Genomic DNA, 18,909 nt, shown 5'->3' on the forward strand with positions numbered 1-18,909 from the left:
TGGATTATAACTCAATGTCCAGAAGACAAATATCATAATAACTGGACCAGTAGGTAAAATAATGGTAAAAGGAAAAAAGGTTGAATTTATCAACTATTTTGTCTTGCCTGATCCACAACCAATGCTCATGGGAGCAGCAGTAAAGAGATCAAAAGATGTGTTGCATTAGGCAAATTTGCTGCATAAGACCTCTTTGGGATATTGAAAATTAATAATTTTTTTTGGAGGATTAGGTGCACCTGACACAAGCCATGGTATTTTCAGTTGCATCATATGCATATGTATGTTGGACACTGAATAAGAAAGAACAAACAAGAATTGATGCAATGGAATCATGACACTGGTAGTGGATATTGAACACATCATCGACTACCCAAAGGACAAACAAATGAGTCTTGGAAGAATACAAAGTGCTCCTTAGACAAAAGGGTGGAGAGACCAGTCCCAGAACAAAAATAGCAAGCTTGGTAAAGTACAGAGGCAGCTGAAGCCAGGAAAGTCCTCAACTATATGGATCGACACAGTGGCTCCACAATGGTCTCAGGCATAGGAACAATTATGAGGATGGAGCAGGACTAGGCAATATTTCTTTCTGTGGTGAATAGGGTCACAATCAATTGGAACCAGCTTGATGGAACACAAAACAACATGCCTCTAGATCAACAGGCAAAAGGTGAAGTTGCTATATTGGCTGGTATGATTGATTATTGTTACCAAAGGAAAATTAAACTGGAAGTTCATAAAAGAAGTAAAGAAGGAAATGTTTCAAATACAGGAGGTTCCCTAGTACATCTCTTAGCCCTGCCATGCACTATGAATAAAGTCAGTGGAAAGTGATAGCAACACGATTATAGCATGCCTATTTATGACCAAGGCCTTTTAGGAATGACAGTTTGTATCATTCATCAGGTAATTAGCCATGGCTCTCTGGAGTACTTGCTGAGGGCAAAGGGAATGCAGAGTGGGTGGTAGACGAAGGTGGTTCTAGGTACCAGCTTTGATCATGTGAACAATGCCTGGAATGATGACTGTAAATTTAAAGTGTATTTATCTTTGAATATATCTATCAAATCTATTTTGCTTTCTTTACTTATAAAATATAAGATGTTAAAGTGAATAGTGCATTTTTGATTAGATGGATGTTAGTTGCGTCATTTTAGGTACAATTATGACTGTAGGGGGAAAAGATCTGGCAAATTCCAGCCTTCATTTGGTGATTGGTTGCCTGGGAATATAGAAGGGGGTGGAGTATTTATGAAGAAATTAATAGGCTGTTGGCAGTTGCCATGCTGAAGCTTTTACCTAAGCCTCCTTCAAAGAAGCAAGTTTCAAGTACAGTAGTAGGCTCCTCAGATTCCACCAGATAGTTTATTTTCAGGAGTCCCCTCATTTTTCCCCTGTCTGGCATTCTAGTCTCAGTCACACAGCTACACTTAACCAGACTCATTTCTTTTCATTTTTTTGTGAGTTAAGTGAAGGTTTATAAAAGAGATCATCAGTTCTGCTTCATCGATCCATACATATTTTGTTTCAACTCATCCATTGCAATGACTTCAATATCCATCACTTATCTCACTCCCCAGCAACCTCCCTCCTGTCCCTTTGTATCCTTTTTCCATTCTTCTTACTTTTCTCATGCTCTGTCCTTTGTACTTGGGTAAATGTGGTTCTTTTGATCTTAAATGGCTAATAGATAAGATTGGTGAGTGTGTTAGACAGGGTTCTCTAGAGAGACAAACCAGATTGCTAGTAATTATATATAAATATATTTATATAGATAGATATATAATACAAGAAATGAACCATTAAATTATATACAGATCGATAATACAAGAAATTAACAGTTAAATTATAATGCAGTGAGACACTAGCCGTCCTTTAAGGCTAGAGAGCCTCCGGTTGCCAGTCCCATTCTGTAGAGAGAGCTGGGCTATATATATCCAGGCAGCAAACAGCAAGGCAGGTCCCTAACTGTCATCAACTGTCGGTCCCCAGCTCCAGAGATGAACATTCCAATCGTGTGGGCTTAAAGGGACCTCAACTTACAGTGACAAAGTTCACAGGCTAGGCATCCCACAGGTAGTGTACCCCTTTACACTGAGGCACAGAACAACCAAGGTGAGGCTCACTGAGCCATTTATCCTTCTGCACTTCAGTTAATCCTAGTTGTGTTTATCGGCCAGGCTGGCACAATAAACTATAGCAGTGAGTTCAATTCAAGACCTGAAGTGGGACTAAGGGTCATAGTCCTGGGAAATCTACCAGTCTCTATCCAACCAGTAAGTCAGGTCTCTTTAATGATTTGAAGTTATGTTTTAATTCTCAATTCTATCCACAACTTTTAAAATGTCATTCTTTTCAGAGTATGTAGTAGATATTGATGGGCCCCACCTAGTTCTCCTGGTCTTAGTGTTAAGGAGGCCGATGTTTACAAGTTCCATTCATTGGCATGCTCCATTTGACTAATTGTTTCCATGTGTCTTTTGATATTGATGATGCTCGAGAAGTAATGGTTTGATGAAGTGGAAGAAATGAAGGAAGAGAGCCCTTGAATATATTCTACAATTCCAAGTTTATTGAATTTCTTCCTGTATGTAGTTTAGTCACATGAACCTCCTTAAGGGCTTTTCAAGACTTACCTTGAACCACACTGCTTTCTGTGATAGAGTAAGTCGTATGTGCCTAAAGAACTCAAATCAGGCTTACTGCCATCAAGTGGATGATGACACATAGTGACCCTTTAGAACAGGATAGATTTGCTCCAGTGAGTTTCTAAGACTATAATTCTTTATGGGAGTGGAAAGCCCGGCAGAGTGTTCTTGGTTTCCAACTGCTGACCTTGTTAGCAGCACAGTGCGTACCTGCTATGCAACCAGGGCTCCTGCCAAAACGAAAGACTAGATAATAATATTATGATTATTCAAATGTATACAACCACTAAAACCTAGGAATTCAGTAAGTACATAGAAAGATTCTACCTACCTTTTTGATATAGATAAAACAGGAGATCACAATGGGGACTGGAGTAAGAAAGTTGGAAACACATATGAAGGACTGGCAGATAGATATGTTCGCTGAGGGAGAGAATGGACACTGGATATGACATGATAGAATGTTTCAAGTCTAGTATCATCACTGCAAGTGTCTTTTTCAAGCAACATAAACAGTGACTATGCATGTGGACCTCAGCAGATGGAACACACAGGGATCGGTTTGACTACATGTGTGAAAAGAGCAAATTGGAAAACTCAATGTCATAAACCAAATCAGGGCTAGGGGCTAACTAAAATATACCATCAATCATTCAAATGTAAATTCTAGCAGAAAGTGTAGATAATGTAAACAAGAATATGAGACAAAGTACAAAGTAAGCTTATGCCATTTGAATGTATAGAATATCTTAAGAACAGATTTAATGGAGTGATTCTTTGGTGGGAATTCCGCCAGGCTCCATCCAAACAATAAGTCAAGTTTCTTTTATAACTAATACCTGAAGAGCAAGGGAGTCATGAGAGGAAATCAAGAAAAAAGCAAAAGGTCCCTAAAAGTTTAGTCAACTATAAAGTGCAAAAATGAGTGTCAGAAAATACTCAGACCTGCCCTTGAATAGGGAGTACCTAGAACACATAGAAGAGATGGTGAAATAAAGCCTGAACAGACAATTATAAAGGGAATCTTGAGAGGACCAAGTAAAATAGTAAAAATGTCTAAGATCTGAAGATAGAAAGTCAGAACACAAAAACACTATGTGTTAGACTGGGTTCTCTAGAGAAGCAAGAACCAGTGATGCTTATGTTGTTGTTTAAATACATTCCTGTCAGTTCCAAATCAGAGGGACCCTACATAAAACAGAACCCCATCCTCACAATAGTTCTTCTGTTCAAGTACATTGTTGTAGCCACTACATCGATCTATCTTGCTGAGGGCATTTTTAAATAACGTGCACTGCACCTCTACTTTAAAAAGCATGATGTCTTTTTCTAGAAATTGTTTGCTCCTGATTGCATGTCCGTGATAGTGGTAGTGAAGTCTAACCATCCTTGCTTTTAAGAAGCATTCTGGTTATATGCTTCCAAAGCTGATTTTTTTGTTCTTTTATTAGTCTGTGATACTTTAGATATTCTTCACTAGAACCATAATTCAAAGACATTAATTCTTCATTGATCTTCCTCATTCAGTATCCAACTTTCACATGTGGGTGAGACAATGGAGAATATGATGGTGATATGAATGGAATGAAGACTAGGGGAGTGGTGCTATTGGGATCTTCATTTGCTGATGACTCAAGGTAAGGAGAAATAGCTGCAAAATGTGCTCATGCTTTTAATTTGGAATGTGAAATGTATGGATCCAGGTGGACGGGAAGTTTCCTGAAATGAAATGGAATGCATGAAGATCTATATCCTATGTGTTAGTGAACTGAAATGGACTGGCATAGGCCAATATGAATCAGAAAATCTTATGAGTTATTATGCCAGGAATAACATGATCCAGATGAATACAATGACTGACATTCATTGTCCAAAGGGACAGTAGAACATCAAACATGAAGCACAGTTTTGTCTTTGCAAAGATGATGTGTGTGTGCGTGCATGCTATCAAGGAAGTCCACTCAAAACAATTATTATTCAGATTTATGCACCAATCATAAAAGCTAGTGCTGAAGAAATTGAAGAATTCTACCAGTGACTTCAGTGAGAAATTTATGAAGCACGCAATAATGATGCATTGCTAAGTATTAGAGATTGAAATGCAAAAGTTGGAAACAAATAGGAAATAACAGAGTTTAGAAAATATTGACTTGGCAATAGAACCTAACCTGGAGACAGGATGATAGTATTTGCAAGATCAAGTACTTGTTTATAGCAAATATGTTGTTTCAACAACCAAACACATGGACTTATCCTGAAGGAATACAAGGACATCAAATTGATTACATCTGCGGAAACAGATGCTGGGGAAGTTCAGTATCAGCAGCTACAGCCAAGCTAGCTGATCATTAGTTGCTCAACTGGAAGGTCCAGTGTAAGGTGAGGAAAATTAAAACAAGTTTTTATGAGACAAAACACAACCGCGGGTCATCCAACTTGACTTTTGAGAACATCTCAATGACAGATTTGACCCATTGAATATGTAAGAAAACTTCTTAACAACCTGCCATATGAAGATGACACACCTTTGCTTGCTGAGAAGGAGGAGGACTTGAGGCACTTGCTAGTGAACATCAAGGATTGAAGCCTACCATGTAGATCACAATGCAATGTCCACTGGACCCAAAGGCTCACAATTGGACCAATAGGTAACTTCATGAAGTAAGGAAGCAGGGTGGAGTTGTCTTGCTGGGATCCACAATCAATGTTCATGGAAGCAGCAGCCCAGCACTCAAGAGCTGCATTGGGTAAAATTTGCTGCACAAGACCTCTTTAGAGTATTGAAAAATAAGAACCTGATCAGCTCGCTGTGAAAAGACAGAAAGAGAAGACATGAAGGATGCAAAGGGTCATTTAAAATTTAGGGGGAAAAGAAAAGATCAAAGTGGATGTCAGAAGCGACTCTGACACTTGCTATAACTCTAACAGTAGTGATGTTTTACATTTTATCATATTCATATGAAAAGTGGACATTGAATAAAGAAAGCTTGGGAAGGATCCGTGCATTTGAAATGTGGTGCTGGAGAAGAATATTGAGAACATCATGGTGTGCTTCAAGGACAAACTGTTCTGTCTTGGAAGAAGTATGATCAGGGTGCTCCTTAGAGGCAAGGGTAGCAAGAAGCTGTCTTACACACTTTGGGCATGTCAGGAGAGACCAGTCCTAGAGAAGGCCATCATTCTTGGAGGAGTGAAGGAAAGGAAAAAGAGGGAGGCCCTCAAGGAGACACCTTGACCCTGAGGAAGCAACAAGGGACTTGGGCGTAGGGGCAATGTAGAGCAGTGGCTCTCAACCTTCCTCAGGCCATGACCCTTTCATACAGCTCCTCGTGTGGTGGTGACCCCAACCATAAAATGCTGCTGCTACTTCATCACTGTAATTTTACTACTGTTATGAATCATAATGGACATATCTGATATGCAGGATGTAGTTCCATCGTTACAAATTGAGCATAATGAAACATAATTAAAGCATAATGATTAATCGCAAAACAATATGTAATTATCTATTGTGAAATATGTATGTGTTTTCCAGTGGTCTTAGGCGAATCCTCTGAAAGGGTTTTTGGGGGTCGCGACCCACAGGTTGAGGACCGCTGAGTTAGAGGCTTATGCAGGACCATGCATTGGTTTGTTCTGTTGAGTATCGAGTTGCTATGGATTGGACCTGACTCGATGGCACTAAACAACAACCAGGAATTGATGTAATGTCCCTGGATATGTTTACACAAACATATGAAGTGCTGGAGGTTCTCACCCATCAACAAAAAGGTATTTGAGAGATCGCTCCCTGATTAGCCAACTGAATACCTACGCCAAACTCATCTCCACCGAGTCGGTGTCCACTCAGTGTGATTCTTCTTCACACCTATTGCAAAAAAGATAACCCAACACAATGCACATATTATCAAACAATTTGATTAAGATTGCAAGAAGTGAAATTTTTTGGAAATAATCCAGAAACGGTCACAGCAACCCATTCCCAGTGATATACCAGACATTCAAAGTGGGTTTAGAAGAGGACATAGAATGAAACATATAGTTTTTGTGTCAAATGTGTCTTGGCTGAACTCTGCAAAGATATTTGACTTTGTGAGTGAGAAGATCTCAGGGATGTTGCAAAGGAAACAACACCAACTGTTCTCATGTAGAATCTGTGTATAGAACACACCAAAGGATAGTTTGAGGTTTAAAATAAGGTAATATGTGTGTCGGGATTGTTTGCTTTTATCATACTTATGAAACCCATACAGTGAGAAAATACAGAAAGTCAATTATATGAAAAATAAGGTGGCATCAGAACTCAAAGACTAAGTAATAACCTACAACATGCAGATGACTCCTTGCTTGCTGAAAGGTAAGAGGACCTGAGATGCTTGATGATGAAAATGAAAGATTACAGCCTTCAGTGTGGATTACAACTCCATATAAAGGAAGCAAAAGTCTGCACAACTGGATCAGTAAACAACATTATGATATAAATTGTTAAGAATTTCATTTATATGGTTCCATAATAAATGATCATAGAAGCAGCAAGGAAGATATCAAAGGACGATTGCATTGGGCAAACATGCTTGACTATACCTCCCAAAAGTGCTAATGAGGAAAGATAGCGCTTTTAGACCTAACATACACCTGACCCAAGCCATTGTATTTTCAATGACTCCATCCACATGTGAAAGATGGGCAATGAATAAGGAAAAGTGAAGATGGATTCATCTATTTGAATTTTAATTGAGGAAGAACATTCAAAGAACCACAGAATGCCAGAGTAACAAAAATCAATTGGAGGAAGTACAACCAGAATGCTCCTCAGAAGCTGGGAAGGAGAGATTTCGTCTCATGTAGTTGGCTATAATCAGGAGAGACCCGGTGAAGGAAATCATACTCAGCAAAGCAGGGGGTCAGAGTAAAAAAAAGAGATGCTCAAAGAGATGGGTTAACACAGTCACTGCAAATCACGCTCAAACCGAAGATTTGAGAAGATGGCACAAGATCTGGCAATGTTTTGTTCTATTCTATGTATGAGCCAATATGTTGGAACTGATTTGAAAAACAACAATAATCTGTGACTTGTAAATTTTCAACTACTCATTCATTATGGACACCAATATATTGTACAGTACATCTAGGTCTAATTTTTTGTTGTTGTTAGTAGTCAAAATAATGGTTATGAACTCGCTATCAGAGAATAAAGACTGTAATAGCAGAAACGGGTCACAAAGAGCCATGTGTGTATGTATTTTAACTGTGTCTTCTGCATATTCTTATGTATTATATAAGTTTGATGAGAGATTACTATTTCAATATTGCAGCTTAGAAAGTCCAATAACAACCAATACACTCAGGTAAAGGCAAATTTTATTATCACCTGATGTTCAATGGTGTGTGACCTATGGTGTCTAACAGGTCTATTAGCAGGCCAAGAAATGTTGCTCAGAAAAGAAAATTTATCTACAACAGTTTATTTCAAAATTACAGCTCACATTATATTCTAAATTATGACTAATGAAAACTCCAAATAAAAATTCTTGTTACTCTTTCCTACACAGTATATTTTACATAACCCATGATTTAACAAATATTTCATCCTATTTTAGAAATGAGAAAAGTAAGACTTTAATATTTTTGAGGTTATAAAACAAATAAATTACAAAACTTGAGTCTGAACCAATTTCTCTTGAACCTGACACTCCATTAAAAAAATCATTACATATCCTTGCAATGTCATAGGTTTTATATACTAAGAAGAAAGTGTTATTGAAAGATTTTACCTCCACAAAATAACTAAAACAATATAGTTGAAAATAAGAAATTAGAATATCAACCAAAATAGCTCTTTCCAGAATATACTGAAAGAGCTTTATTATTATTCATATATTATGAAATGAACAATTACATTACCACACATATTAACTTTGTCCCTGAGTATAATTTTATTACACATTATAGTTGATTAAGGATAATTTAAATATTTCACAAATAATGAATGGCCTATTTTGCTAAGTCAGTGATTCAGAAGAAAAATTAAAATTGTATTTTAGTAAATATTAATATTTGATAATAGACCGAGAAATAAAGGGTTCAATATCTGCACAATGGAAGAAATTATTCATAAAAATGTCATTGCATAATAGAAAAAAACTGCATTGAGGTGCAGGTTTTCTGATTATTATCCTTCAAAATCTTCACAAATTATTGTGTGATATTTGTCATTTGCTCTTTCTGGTTTGCTTCCATATAAGGTACATGAAGCTGAAAATCATGTATTTCGTTATTTATTTTTATTCCCAGTGACTTATACAATTATCCCCAAGGTGATAATTGCTCAAAATTATTATTGAATAAAGAAATTTGCAAATCAATAAATGGATTTTCATTTTGTCATCTAAAATGAAATCCTCAAATCTAAATGTTTCCTAAATTCATAGACTTCCTGCTTCTATAAATACTAGGAAATATCCTGCATTAAAATCAGATAAATATAAACTTTATTGACAGTAGAGCAGCAATTAATTTTATTAGTATTGTGACAAATGACTTGCAACTGCAATAATTTGTGGACATAATTTCAGACTTTGATTTAGTTTAAATCTCATATTTTCTAACAAGACTTTATTGATTAATGAATATTATCTTATTCTACAGAGAAATCCAGATGCGGGGAATTCTGAAGCCTTTAATACATGCAGTTGTGACCTACTCCTTATGCCCACTTTGTCTCCTTGGACCTTGTCCCATGTCTCTTTAGACCAAGCCTCCTATTCCAATTTTAGTACGAATGTTGATACCATTTCTAAAACACTGATTGTATTTTCCCTTGACTCTTGCTGTCACTGAAATAATTCCCATGAGTCTGTGGAAGAGGTGGTAGATAAAACACCAAGTAGTTAACAGAGGTCGGAATCTTTACAGGACCAATGTCCAGAGAGGCTCGGGGTAACTCTTTACCTTTCTTCTGCTCACTATTTTGCTACTCATATTTACAATGGAAAATATATCAGAGAATAATAGCTATAGAAATAACACAATGTTGCATGTAGTAGCGGAGAGTTGTATTTAGAAATACTGCATATCTGGGCCCAAAGAAGAAATATTTGTCTATATGGATTTTTAACAATTTCAACCAGGCAGCTCAGTGTACTTGAGTGACAAATAGAGGTAAGAGGAAAAAGTGGAAGTCAGTGAGGATGTCTCTTGTTTTAGCATTGTTCGTTCATTTGTAGCTCAACAGATTCTTGAGATGTTTCTATGTATATATAGATATGTCCGGACCCATGTGTGTCTAAAGAATCATGCAATATGAATATTTTACATTTACTTTATATTACATTTATTTACTTAGAATAGATTGAGGAAATCATTCTCTGAGTTAAGACTTTCTTGTTCATTACAAGCAGTGTCATTTAATAAAAATTACTATTAATAAATAAAATTGGCTTTCTTTCTAGACATAAACAGGTTAGACTTCCAATTCTTCCTTTTACCAAAAGTATGAGTTTGATTGAATATATGTAAATTAAGGTCTTTCCTTATCAGAGTCTTCATATTTTTATATTAGGGTTATATAATTTATATAAAAGTATGCAAAACCTTATCATGTCCTTCAAATGAATGTCTACAATTATGATAATTGTTGTCATACCTACATATTTTCCTCACATAAAGGACATAAATAATTTTAAATATTAGTGAAGATAGAAATAACCACAGTCTCTGAGCACATACTTTAAGTAAAATGTTACATAAATAAGTTTTATGTTTTATTACATTAATCTTCACAATACTTCCATGAAACATTTTAAAAAATGAAAATGAAACATAGACAGATTAAATAACTTGTCAAAATCTGCAATACTATAGTATGACTCAGTTGCATTTAAAGTCTACTTTTGCCAGAATGTAAAGACTGCAAATTTCATTAATAATTCCATGAATTTAAAATTAATACTAAGTTCAGATATCAAACATTTCATGGGAATTCTTTTCCTTATAAAATTAAAACTATCTTAATGGTAGCTACCTAGTTAGTAAATGAAGAAATTAAAATCTTTAAAAAACCTAAACATTTGGAAAGAGTGATGTGGAGAGTTATTTTTCTTCATTTGTTCTTTGTAAAGCAGAGTAAATTTTCCCTAACTTTTGTGAATTTACTTCATGCATTTTTATTGGGGAAAAAGCTCCTTCACTTTTTTCACATGTGTTTGGGAAACGGTTCGGTAGTAATTATAGGACAAAATCCAAGGTCAATTTGAGAGTTACCAGACTGCCTTAGGGGACACTACAGTGGTCCTTATTATGAGACCTTTTTAATTCAGTCAAAATGAAGTGTTTGTATGATAATACAGGTTATTGAGCACAGTCACAAAGGAACCAGGTGAAAGAATATCCTAAATGTACACATGCATACAGTATTAGGCCATGAATGTGCTTCACAGTGTTTTCAAGTTAGACTTTTCAAGGGTAGAATGCCAGCTTTTTTTCTGAGGCACTTGAGGTGTACTTGAACACCCAACTATTAGGTGGCAGCTAAAGGCATTAATTTTTTGCTCTCCCTTGGGTTTTTAAATACAGTTTCTCCTTATATTGGGCAAGTTAGGGAATGCTATTGTTTTCCTCCAGAATCCCGTCCTTCAAATTTCTCAGAGTAGCAAAAGTCTCCCAAAATCCCCTAGAGATACTTCAGGTGTCTCACGTAACGTAATGGAAAGTGTATGCTTATCAAATTCGGCCATTTTCATTTTCAATGATCTGAAAGTCTGACTCAACAAGGAACAATCCAGAATAAATAAGATAAAATAGTGGGATATGGCTTTTGTTAAAAATTGAGAAAAAGTTTTCATATTAAAAGGAACATTCTTTGATAGTTATGAGTGTTGAGCAGTGACTACAGTGCGGGAGGAGAGAGATTTATTGAAAAGAATAAGAAAAGAATATGAACATTATTTAAAATTACTGAGAAAAAATCATAACTGAATAGAAAGTAAACGGAATATGAAGGGGAAAAGACAATAACTATTTGGAAACTTGGAATTATTTTTCATTATCTAAATCTATCCCTGAAATTTTTTAAAATAAGCATAAAACGGAAATCCGATTTCACTGCCGTCTAGTCGATGTAGACTCAGCAATTCTGTAAGTCAAGGTAGAATAACCGCTGGGTTTCTGATTAGTCAATTCTTCAAATAGATAGAAAACTCTATCATTCTCCCACAGAGTCACTGGTGGTTTTGAACTGCTAACCTTGTGGATCACAGCCCAATGCTGTTATGTCTAAATGCAGCTGTTAATTATAGAGGATTATTCATTGAGAACAATAATTTTGATGCCTGGTATAGTCACACAATATATGATTGAGCTCACCCTTCCTTGTGATATCTGTTCTTCCTACAGGTGTCCTTCAGCCTGTGGTCTCCTCTCCTTGAAGAACTTCAAAAGGAAATACTCATTTCTAAGTGACTCTCCTACACTTTCCCAGTATCACTGGCCCTCATCCAGCTCAGCTGGAATGAATGTTCATTGAATCCAGACAGTCGTTGTTTGTTGAAACAGTGAAGTGAATGAAAATAAGACTCAGTCAGATAAGTGAATAATAAAATAGAATAAAGTGGTGAAATTTCAATGGTAAATTCAATATTCTATTGCAGAAACTTCTCATCACTCTGCAACCAAAACTTTACTGTTTAATGTGAATCCACAGAATGGCTGATCTACTGACCTGCTTTAGGTTACAGTCAGAATGTGTTGCTTGACTTTTAAGTGTATTATTATTGTTTTTATAAGGATAAAAATGAAGGATTTTCATGCTGCTTTACTACTTACTTCAAGGCATTGATAAAAAAATGACTTCTAATGCAAAGGAATGCTAATGTAGAAAAAAGAAACACATACAGGTGGACATTTATAATTTTCATCCCAAAACTGATCATACATATTCATATGTCATTAAGAGAGAATAATCAAGAGATTTTGATGGGAGAATTTTGAAACAAAAATATCCTTTGCAGTCGATGCGTCATTTTAGATATTCATAAAATGTGGGCTACACTGTTCTGAACTTCTACTTGCCACCTCTCATTCTCTTAATATCTAAGGATAGGCCTGATAATGAGCAACATTTGTAACTAAAAATGAGGACGCAAAGCCAACACTGAACTTGGAAAGTTGGGAATGGTAACTTTGACCTTGTGTAGAAACTTAGATAAGCGTCAAAATAATAGAAAATAATTCTACAATAAATTCCAATGTTGGGTGGCATCCCGTATAAGGGCCCCTAAATTGGCACAAATACCCTATGTATATAATGATTATAAAATATGTGTAATTCTACATGAATTAAGAAATGGAACACTTTTAATTACATTTTGAGAAATGATAAGGTGTATCCAATGGGAAGGGAATCAATCTTTCATGCAAATGTCTTTGAAAGTCAGTAGGCAGGCTTTTTTATTCTAGCATTATTAAATATATATATATTTTTAAAACCTGGGTTCAAATACCTGCTCTATCCATCCAGTTTATGTGATTATGTGAAGAAACCTCTTTCTGATCTGTTAGATATAGTTTTGATGAAGGAAAAATATACATGTTTTTTTACCTTACATACTAACACAGAGTAAGTATACCATATGCCTAAAATCTAATTTAAATATTATATATTGATATTGAACTATTGTAAAGTCCTCTAAAAGGAAGTATATCATATTATGTTATATCCAGAGACAAATTCCGTTGCTATACATGGATAATTCCCTTTCCCACTTGTATTCCCTTTTGGTTTTCTCCTATAGATTTCACGAAAGAAAGGGAAGAAATGAAAAACTATTCAGAAGTAACAGAGTTTATACTCTTGGGCTTGTCAGATGACCCAAAGCTACAGATCATGATTTTTATCTTTCTGTTTATCACCTACATGCTCGGCATCACTGGGAACCTGACCATTATCACCCTGACCCTTTTGGATTCTCACCTCCAGACCCCCATGTATTTCTTCCTCAGAAATTTCTCTTTGTTGGAAATTTCATTCACTACTGCCACTATACCTAGGTTCCTGGGGACCATTATTACAGGGGATAAAACTATTTCCTTTAATGATTGTATGGCTCAGTTCTTTTTCTTTATTCTCTTGGGAGTTACAGAGTTTAATCTTCTGGCTGCCATGTCCTATGACCGATATGTGGCCATCTGCAAACCCCTGCATTACATGACCATCATGAATCACAGAGTCTGCACACTGCTAGTCTTTGCTTCTTGGTTGGCTTCATTCTCAATCATATTCCCATTAGTTATGTTGTTCACACAGCTTAAATACTGCAAGGCCAATGTTATCGAGCATTTTACTTGTGATTATTTCCCCCTATTACGTCTCTCTTGTTCAGACACCACATTCCTAGAACTAGCAGGGTTTTCCTGTGCTGTGCTTACTCTACTGTTCACTTTGCCATTAATAATTTTGTCTTACATATATATCATCAGAACAATTTTGAGAATTCCTTCTGCTAGTCAGAGGACAAAGGCCTTTTCCACATGCTCTTCCCACATGATTGTCATCTCCATCTCTTATGGCAGCAGCATTTTCATGTATATTAATCCATCAGCCAAGGACAGGGTATCTGTGAGCAAGGGCGTAGCTGTGCTAAACACCTCGGTAGCGCCCATTCTGAACCCCTTTATTTACAGCCTAAGGAATCAGCAAGTCAAGAGAGCCTTCATGGACATGGCAAGGAAGATTGCATTTAAGTAATAAAGGTGCTGTCACAAACTACAGACATGATGAAAGCAGTGAAATAAAAGATAATACTTTTCAGAAACCATATGATCTCCCTAGATTTTTTCTAATTACTTGCACTCTTGTTCCCAACACTTACTTAAACTTTTGTTTTCGGCAATAAATAAGGATATATGAAGAAAATAGATCCATGTGAGGATAGATATTTATATACATTTTGTGATATCAAGAATCCAGGAGAGTGTACGTCAGTTATTCCTACCCTAGCATCATTATCTTTCAGAGCAATGAAAAGTTAAGTCATTTCCTTTGGTTTTAGAAACAATACTACTACATAAATTTTACTCAATCTGCCAGTTCTGAAATAATACAAATAATTCCACTAACCAGCCAGGCGCTTTCCCACGAAATTATCAGAAGCATAAGAATCAAGAAGTAAGTAAATGTACTTTTCTTCAATATGATACACATCACTCAATTTTATTCAAATGATTGAAATGTTCTTTGGAATGAGAATATAGACTGACAATCCTTCTAATTATAAAGATGAGATTATGATTCATAGATGGTATAGTGCTGAGATGATCATGCAGTTTCAGAAAAGGAAAACCACAAACCTTGTATTGTTCATTATGTTTTCTAAGTTTAAGTGTCAGGTTATGATGCTAATAGGAGTATAAGAAATCCATTACTAATTTAATATGATCTTTTATTTGGGATATCTGCTTCTCATTAGGCAACATTTGACTAATTTCTTCCTTAATTTTTATAAATATATTTTAAAATATTTGATTATGTGCTGTAAAAAGTAGATTTTTCCTCCCCCCTAGGAAATGGATACATTTGGATAGCAAAACTTTCCCTGCCTATCCGTCTGGTTTTTATATGAAAAAGGAAAACAAAAAGGTGGCAGAAGGTGTGTGATAGCATCCTGTACACCCGTGTTGCTGATTGGCATTCTAAATGTGGATTCTGACTCCTTCTGGACCTACAACCAAGACCAGAGCTGCTACCAACGAATTGCTGAGAGTGCAGTCTTTACAGGAAGGAGTCTTATTAATGTAGTGTGTTAAGTACTGGGCTGCTAAGCACAAGATCCTTAATTCAAACCCACATGTTAATCAATGGGGAAAAGATAAGTTTCTCTAGTCTAAGATTTAAGAAATGATATCTAGTTGTTCTACTCTACTCAGTAGGCTTCTTCCTTAAGAGTTGGAAATGACTCTGTGGCAGTGTGTCCAATTTGATATGGAATTTTTTAAGAGCATGTCTCTGGGTTGTGTTTTCTTTCCCTTGGAGCGACTGACTGATGAGTTCCAACCTCCCATCTTTTGGGTAGCAGCGGATCAACACTGGTTCCTTTAGAAAGAAAACTTAGAACAGATGAAAATATAGCCTTCCCATGAATAAACATGTGTAATATATATTGAGATTATTATATGTGAATAGTTATTGTCTTTGTACAGGTTTCCTAAACAACGGGGTCATAAATCCTTGAAATATAAAATTGTCAAATAAGAATAAATAATGTCTGTAACCTGTTAACTCTAGATTTTATTGGAATTGAAGTGTATTTCTATAATACTGAATAAAGGAAAAACTGTAAGCATATTTTCATGTTTTATATAAAAGCAAATATTTGATGAATAATTAGAAACTTAATGTTAGGAAGCATTACAGAAGTGGTTTCTGTCAGAATATTTAGCAATGACCTACCATGGTATGTATTCAAAGTAAAGAGATCATTTCTTATCTTGAGATTAAATTTGCTACTTGAGTGATAGGTAGCATGAAAGTACAGTTCTGATGGAAACATGAGTGAACTAATATTATAGGTTATATATCATTATGAATACTTACAAAAATTGCACCTAACATCCATCTGGTTTTAACTTTTTTGTATTCTACAAATTTGACTGGATACAGGGGGGAAAAGGAGGGGCTGATAAGCAATGAGAAACCGAACAATACCTACAGAATTCATTCTTCTAGGGCTGTCTGATGACCCAGATCTTCAGGTAGTAATTTTTCTCTTTTTAATGATGACATATATACTAAGTGTCACTGGAAATTTGACCATCATCACTCTCACCCTGTTGGATTCTCATCTACAGACGCCTATGTATTTCTTTCTTAGGAACTTCTCTGTGTTGGAAATATCTTTCACGACTGTGTGCATCCCTCGATTTCTGAGCACCATCATTACTAGAGATAAGTCCATTTCATACAACAATTGTACCGCTCAGTTGTTATTCTTTATTTTCATGGGAATAACGGAATTTTACCTACTAACTGCCATGTCCTATGACTGCTATGTCACCATCTGCAAACCCCTGCATTATACAACCATTATGAACAAGAGAGTCTGCGTGCTACTTGTCTTTTGTGCTTGGCTGACGGGATTCTTAAATATATTCCCTCCAGTAATTCTTTTTCTCCAGTTAGATTACTGTGGCTCCAATGTTATCGATCACTTTGCCTGTGACTATTTTCCCCTCTTGCAATTATCCTGCTCAGACACATGGCTCCTGGAAGTGATTGGATTTTACTCTGCAATAGTGATTCTACTTTTCACCCTGGCATTGATCATTCTGTCATACATGTTCATTATTAGAACCATTCTGAAACTGCCTTCTGCCAGTCAGAGAAAAAAGGCATTCTCCACTTGTTCTTCACACATGATTGTCATTTCCATCTCTTATGGGAGCTGCATCTTCATGTATGCCAACCCTTCAGCGAAAGAAAAGGCATCCTTAACCAAAGGAATGGCTATTCTCAATACCTCTGTTGCTCCTATAAGGAATCCATTCATATACACTGAGGACCCAGCAAGTGAAGCAAGCGTTTAAGGACGCAGTCCAAAAGGTTATATTTTTCACTGGTAAATGAATTTCTTAGTGGCATTAAAAGACTAAAATTCTTGCCAATGCCTTCTCTTACGCTTACTCTCAGAAGGCTGTGAGAGTATAATTATGTATTTTAATTATAATTATGTATTTTCATTTTCTTAATTTTCAAATTGTAATGTACTCAATATATTCACTTAATAAATTTGATAGTGATGAATATTGACAAAAGCTATCCTGTCTGTATAAATATTTCATTCTGATATATTTGGCTTAAATGAAATTGGAACTTTCATTTATTTACGTAACTCAGTTCTTAGATGACAGGTTAATGTAATTCTTACAATAGCTTTATGAAATTATTCATAATTTTATTACTAAACACTGTTACATAATGAATTTCACAATTTTACTACACAAAATTATTATTCACTTTTGGTCAGCAGTATTTTTCTTCAGGTAAATGAAGTATCTCTAAAATTTAAAAGCAGGTAGAATACCGTTTCTATAATTAGACATGTGTCAACTTGGCTGGGCCAACATTCTCAGTAGTTTGGCCATTAAGATCTAAGAAAGAACCCTGGTCGTGTGTGGTATAACTAGAAGTTGAGCTCCTAACTGCAATGTCAACAATATGAAACCACCAGCAGCTCTGTTGCAGAAAGATGAGGCTTTCTACTCGTTTGCTCTGGATCAGGACAGCACTTAGACTTAGGACTATTTGGATGGTCTCATTTTTTTCTCCTTTTTTCTTATTCTCTCTCATTTTTTCTTTTGGTGTATATGCATATTAGATAGGCAGAGTAAGCAAACCCAAAGAGACAACAATGAGACTGACATTTGGTAGTGGGGTGGGGGGAGGTGCATGGGAGAGTGGACTGGTGATGGCTGGAGAAGGCATGGGAGAGTGGAGCGGTGAACCAATGACTACAGGGACAGGGGAGGAACATGGGATCTAAAACTGATAGTGGGGAGGCTGTAGCATTCATGGTCATGTTTGGTCAATGGAAATGTTTCCTAGAGGAAATACTGAGAGATCAAAGGTATTAGTGGGTAAACATGATAGTGGGAAAGGAGGAAAGAAAAAAGAAAAAGATGAGACGAACAAGAAAATAAAAATTAGATATATAGGTACAAACAGATATGTATATATGTAAATATATAAAGATAAGGATGTATATATATATAATATATATATAAAGAAACAGATGGATTTGGGACCTCTACTTAAATATTACCTCAGTTCAAGAATGGTTTATACTAATAATGTGGCAATATATGATACTCACCTTCCTGATGTGATCATTGAAGACAAAATGGGTGCATTAGTAAATTAAGTGAAGAAAGCTGATGGTGCCTGGCTATTAAAAGACATAGCATCTGGAGGTTTAAGGGCTTGAAGTTAAACAAGTGGCTATCTCGCAGGAAGGCAACTAAGCTTCCATGGAAGAAGCACACCAGCCTGTGTGATCATGAGGTGTCAACAGGAATAGGTATCAGAAGTTCAAAAACAAGCAATCAAATTGACATAAAGAAGCATAGACAAATCGGAGACCTAGAACTCACCTGTAAGACAATTGGTCACTGCCTCACAGTAGGACCACACAAAAGGGATGATATATCCAGGGTGCAGTATAGCACTGGTGAAACACATAACTATCCTCTAGTTCTTTAATAATTCCCC

The 18,909-nt window shown here is 35.9% G+C and overlaps 2 protein-coding genes across 2 annotated transcripts; both read left to right on the top strand.

Moving 5' to 3' along the window:
* The first annotated feature begins 13,464 nt into the window (after nucleotides 1-13,464).
* LOC142451476 (olfactory receptor 6C1-like) lies at nucleotides 13,465-14,394 on the top strand. The gene has a single exon (XM_075553268.1). It carries the CDS (start codon nucleotides 13,465-13,467, stop codon nucleotides 14,392-14,394), a length of 930 nt encoding a protein of 309 aa, XP_075409383.1.
* Nucleotides 14,395-16,331: 1,937 nt separating this feature from the next.
* On the top strand, nucleotides 16,332-17,228 carry LOC142450959 (olfactory receptor 6C3-like). The gene has a single exon (XM_075552892.1). It carries the CDS (start codon nucleotides 16,332-16,334, stop codon nucleotides 17,226-17,228), a length of 897 nt encoding a protein of 298 aa, XP_075409007.1.
* Nucleotides 17,229-18,909: the final 1,681 nt, after the last annotated feature.

This window comes from Tenrec ecaudatus, chromosome 6 (genome assembly GCF_050624435.1).
Source record: "Tenrec ecaudatus isolate mTenEca1 chromosome 6, mTenEca1.hap1, whole genome shotgun sequence".
Lineage (NCBI taxonomy): Eukaryota > Metazoa > Chordata > Mammalia > Afrosoricida > Tenrecidae > Tenrec > Tenrec ecaudatus.

What these genes read in the sequence shown, in the direction of transcription:
- LOC142451476 (XM_075553268.1), top strand. Translation starts at nt 13,465, where the DNA reads ATGAAAAACTATTCAGAAGTAACAGAGTTTATACTCTTGGGCTTGTCA.
- LOC142450959 (XM_075552892.1), top strand. Translation starts at nt 16,332, where the DNA reads ATGAGAAACCGAACAATACCTACAGAATTCATTCTTCTAGGGCTGTCT.